The sequence below is a fragment of the Alosa sapidissima genome, chromosome 22 (genome assembly GCF_018492685.1).
Source record: "Alosa sapidissima isolate fAloSap1 chromosome 22, fAloSap1.pri, whole genome shotgun sequence".
NCBI classification, from domain to species: Eukaryota; Metazoa; Chordata; class Actinopteri; order Clupeiformes; family Clupeidae; genus Alosa; species Alosa sapidissima.
Genome location: NC_055978.1, coordinates 6,665,788 through 6,671,190, shown reverse-complemented (window position 1 = coordinate 6,671,190; position 5,403 = coordinate 6,665,788). Strand labels below are relative to the sequence as shown.

The window sequence follows — 5,403 nt, the reverse complement described above, 5'->3', positions numbered from 1 at the left end:
TTGCTGAGTTTCCCACAGGAACATTTCAAGTCAGGCAAAGTGCCCATACAATGTTGCTGATAGTTCAAAAAGTTGGAGTTGAAGGTGTTTTGATTAATCTTCTGAGCTGTTATGTGTCACTGAAATAACAGTCTGAACTGATTTTGGACTGCTGTTTTAGCTTACCATGCATTGGTATGCAGGATCTCTACTCATTTAAAAAAAAAAAACTGTGAACTGAATTTGGACCTTTCCAATGTCTTTATAAAAACTGCTCTGTGTCACCCATGCACTCTGGAACCAGTCAAAAGCATTTAGTTCAAAGTGTATGCTGCAACAATTAATCTCCATTACAATCAATGGAATTGGCACGTATATTAAAAAACAATTTACTTCCAAAATTATGTTTACACTCAGCAAATGGAACACTTCAGTTGCGCACCTGGTGTAGCCAGCCTGTTATGCAGCCTAATATGAACAGAGTGGTGTGTGTTGGAAGTGACGGGAATGTTGGAAAATGAACGTTCTAAAGAATATCTGGGTTCATTGAATTAAACCTTTAGAACCTTGAATTGTTGCGGAACAATCTTATGTTAGAATGTTCAAAAACCCACACCTTTAAGGGGTTAATGCTTTTGAGTCAGTCTGTCTGAACCCCCACTGTGCGGTCTGTCTAACCCTCCCTCTGGTTTTCCCCCAGGTGGACAGTTGGGCTCTGGGAGTGCTGTTGTACACCCTGGTGTACGGGACCATGCCGTTTGATGGAGGAGACCACAAAAAACTCATCCGCCAGATCAGCAATGGAGAGTACAGAGAGCCCACCCAGTCCTCAGGTAAGATAGTTTATATTTGTTTTATTAATTTTTATTTTTTATTTATTTTATTTGTAAGGGACAATGATGTACAATTTTAAAACATAAATGTTGCCATTTGATGCACTGTACCAGAGTAACCTTTAGGCTAATGTGTGTGTATGTATGTGTGTGTGTGTCCATCTCAGATGCGCGTGGTCTGATCCGCTGGATGCTGATGGTGAACCCTGAGCGCCGGGCCACAGTGGAGGACATCGCCAACCACTGGTGGGTCAACTGGGGCTGGAAGTCCAGTGTGTGCGACTGCGAGGTCAAGCAAGGGGACGTGTCTGGCTCCTCCCCAATGTTAGCCCGCTTTATCGACTGGCAGAACCGCACTGATGGCCGCTCAGCCACCAAGGCGCCGCGTGCATCGGAACCAGCCAATGGTAATGGATCAGGGTCAGGTCCACCGGCACGCCAGCGGATGAGGAGGTCATCGAAGGAGAATGATGCCAGCGTAGTTGGCGGTGTGCATGTCGGAGGAGGAGGTCATGTGACCCTTGAGCCAGGCCCGAAGCGGCCCAAGGGGATACTGAAGACGCGGGCGAGCGGCGACCAGCGGTCACAGAGCCTGGGTGAGATCGAGCTCCGCCGCTCCATCCAGTACCAGGACGCTGCCTGCAGCACCGCTTTCGCGTCCGCCTCCAGCCTTGGGAAGGACGTCGAGGAGGAGCACGAACGCTTCCTCCTGGATGGCTCGCCAACCAACATGGTGCCCACGCTGCCCAAGAAGGGCATCCTGAAGAACAACCAGCAGCGTGAGTCCGGCTACTACTCCTCTCCAGAGCGCAGTGAGTCCTCCGAGTTGCTAGGGGGCGGTGTCACCATGCCCCCGCCCCAGCACCAGCCACCAGCCCCAACCGGCTCCCCGACCCGCCGGGCAGTGGGCAGGAAGGGTATCCTGAAGCGCAACGGGAAGTACTCCACCCACAACAACCACAGCAGCGTCCAGCTGTACGGCGACCCATCCTCCGCCACCGACTCAGGCCTGTCCCGCAGCCAAAGCCGGCCGTCCAGCATCGTGGACGAGGAGATGGGCCTCTCGCCCTACGTGGGTGGCATGGACTGGCCCCCCACTTCACCCAAGCCAAGCATCAGAGCCTGCCTTTCGGCCGAGGACCTCCTCCCGATGGCCGGCTTCCTGCAGATGTCTGCTGCGCCAGTTCTCCACGGGGGCAAGATTGCGCGTGCCAGCCCTCCCGGCTCGCCTGGAGACAACGGCAGCTTCTCACTGCTCGGGGACCTGGACGACATGACCCAGGTCTACCAGCACGCCCTAGACATCAGCAACACGTTAACCTACAGAGGAGAGGAGAAGTAGAGGTAGAGAAAGACTTAGAGAAGGACACGGACCAGTGTCCATCTCTCCTGGACTCCATGGTAACTGTTGGGGAGGGAGAGACACTCTCATCTCGATGGGGTTCAATAGGAATATGACTGGAAGTCCATAGATGAGAGAGAACATTGAGATATTAGAGGGGATCAGAGCAGTCTCTCCACACATACGATGCCAATGACTGAGCTGCCTTGAAATGTTTACATGACAACCAGAGGGAAAAGAGATGATTGTGTTATTTAGACACACACACACACGCGCGCGCGTGCGCGTACACACAGTGGCTACACATGTATCAGCCACTGTGCCAAAGGTAAACAGACCTAAGCAGAGACTGTTAGACCACACACACCATTTGTGTAGTGCGTAAATTCTAAATATTTGCCTATTTATTGATAATATATAAAAATGTGTCCTGGTCACACCATTGGCACAACTATTGCTTCAGAGATTGGTTAAGTTACAAGACTATGTGTCTTTTGATGTACTTTTCATGTCAAGTTTCCTTTTTTTTAAATTATGCTTGTGATGATGTAACATGTATCAAATAGATACTCCATTTGGGGGGAAAAGGGAAGCGAACATTTTCTCTTGTAAATAGACGTTTAAAAAAAAACTAAAGTTATAACTTTTTAGGGAGCATTTGTTTTAGCCAGCCATTTTTTTTTTTGAGAAGGAGAACTCCTTCTGTTAAGCAAAGCAGTATTTACTGTGTGTACATCGTACACTGATCCCAAAAGAACACTGGGTCAAGCATCTTACTCCAAGGCTGGTGCCACAGTAGTGGCCATGGTCATGGACCTGCTCATTGTGTTTGATATTAACATTTCTCAAGAAAAACGTAGCTATTCTGGCCAAAGTTGTTGTGTTAGTCTAAACAGTGATAGTGCATAAAACTGTACAAACATTATAGAAACATGTTGAAGTTGTTTCATATAACTTGGGAAGTCAATGATACAGGACAAAGATGTAGTACCAAATGCACTGGGCCATTGTTCACAGGGCAAAATATTCAGTTGTTCAATCCAGTGTTCTTTTGAGGTCACTGATGGGGTGGGAGAGAATGACATCAAGCACTTTCCCCCACCAATGGGATGGCTCAAAGATTAGAGGTTATGTTGATGTCATAAAGGTGGTTGTCATGGATTCATGTTACCAGCTGTGTCTAGCTGACCTCAGTGATTGGTTCCTTGTGGCTTCCATGCCGAAAACGCTGATGAGAACCATGGCAACACCTCATTTGGGTGTCTTCCCAGTGACAGTGTTATTGAAAAGCCAATGGAATCAGTTAGGTAGGATAGGTAGGATGTTACAATGCAGTCAGAATGGTGTTAGGCCAAGCACATGTACCTGACTATACTCCGTTAACTTATTGCACACTTTTAGCAGTTCATCAGTTTAAACAAGTATATATGTTATTCAGTGCATACTGTATAGATTGAAGTGTTACAAGCACAGTAGCCCTTTGTGGTTGACATTACCTACCAGACCAAGTCAAAGGCTAATGAACTTCTCACACACCAAACACCAGAATACCAGAGAGGCTAAGACAACACACTCATTACTGCACATTAACACAAACACACACACACACAGTAGCAGCAGCAGTGTTCATAGAGGTGCAGACGACTAAAGTGTGAGGGTGGTGTTCTGTATAAACACCGGACACTGGTGTTGATTATTCGTCCCCCAAGCCCAGAGCACCCCTGCCAGCCTGGGTGTAACCTAAAAAGCCACTCCAAGACGAAAACAATCTGCCCCTGCAAAAACAGCAACAGACCCCGGAGAACACGCCACGGCATCGGCACGTTTCGGCCAGCAGATCCATTCTTATTTGAGTAGGAAGGAATAACACAACACCCAGTGCTGTGCATGCTATAGCGCTGTCAGAATGGCCCCTTGTGGTCCTCCGAATGGGCCGACAGGTCATAAAAACAAATAAAAGGGCTCTGATAGACGTCTGCGAAAGGTCAACTTTATATTTTGCTGCTACGTGTCCCGGGGTGGAATTCACCAAGCCCTGGAAGCTCTGTGTGAAGTGTTTTCTGTATGGTGCGTGTTGTGGTTTTGCATTCTGACTCGTTCCCTTTTATTTTGTGTTGCACAGACTGGGTGCTGTTAACTGGATTTACAATGCGGACAAATTTGTACTATGTTAGTATTTTGTTTGTATATTGTTAGACTATTTTTTTTTTCTAGATGGCTGTGCTGTTGTTTTGTTACTTCTGCTAAACACAGAGATTGTGCACTGCCTGATTACACTATATGAGTGAGAGTGAATTCACAAGGCTTAGAGGTCATTACAGGTCAAGAGATACTGAGACATTGCATATACATGCAAACAAAGGCACACACACACACACACACATACACTGAAATTCACAAAAAATCTGACTGGACTGAACTGCCCCGTGATGCTTTCTCCTTTCAAACTGGAACTAGCGGACACTTAACGCTTCACTTCAGACAGTTCAGAGACTTTCAGCAAACCTGTATAAAACATATGTGACAGGACTATGGTAATGTAATGTAAACTGATACATTGTTTGTTATTTAAGCTGTCTTGTTACCATACACTGCCATTGCTTCAAGTCTGTAAATCCACAGGGACATCACTCTGTTCTGTGCCTTCTGTGACTGAAACTATTGTAACTCATTCTTCTCATGTTAACAGTAGCAGCGTGGCCCTTTCCAAAGCTTTGCGTTGTTTAGTTGTGTGGTCATGGCGCCCGCTTGGCCAAGGGACAGTGATGGGACAGTTATGTTCATATAAGGCTGGTAAATCTCATGTGTTGCTGTTGCTGTCACCCTTTCGAGTGTATGGCCTCTCACAAAGATTTGGGTGTGTTGAGCAGAGGTTATATTCTCATCCTCTTAGGTAAACACACACAACTGGCCACCCTCTGTGCAAAGCATTTTAGGTATACTTACTCTCTGCAATAACACTCTCTGCAATATCAATAGTGCCACTACCAACCTCAATAAAAATCATCTTTTTGGGAATATGCATTGGCCTCGGTGTGTGTGCATTCATGTATGTGTGTGTGTGTGTTGAAATACATATTGAAATACATATTTCACAGTAAGTTCACACACACTATGTCTCTATTGTTTTTTTGTGCGTGTATTGGTGTGCATGACAATGTGTGTGTGTGTGTGTGTGTGTGTGTGTGTGAGCATGTGTGTGTGCGTGTGTATGTTGGCATGTTTCTGTGTGTTTGTGTAGACAGAGCC

At 46.5% G+C, this 5,403-nt stretch overlaps 1 protein-coding gene across 1 annotated transcript in view; it reads left to right on the top strand.

Annotated features, from left to right (window-relative positions):
- nuak1a (NUAK family, SNF1-like kinase, 1a) overlaps positions 1-5,176 on the top strand; it is a 21,430-nt gene extending 16,254 nt beyond the window's left edge. The window contains exons 6-7 of the mRNA XM_042078952.1: positions 680-812; positions 980-5,176. Coding sequence (XP_041934886.1) covers positions 680-812; positions 980-2,154 — 1,308 coding nt within the window. The 3' untranslated portion in view covers positions 2,155-5,176. The remainder of the gene's footprint in view (positions 1-679; positions 813-979) is intronic.
- Positions 5,177-5,403: the final 227 nt, after the last annotated feature.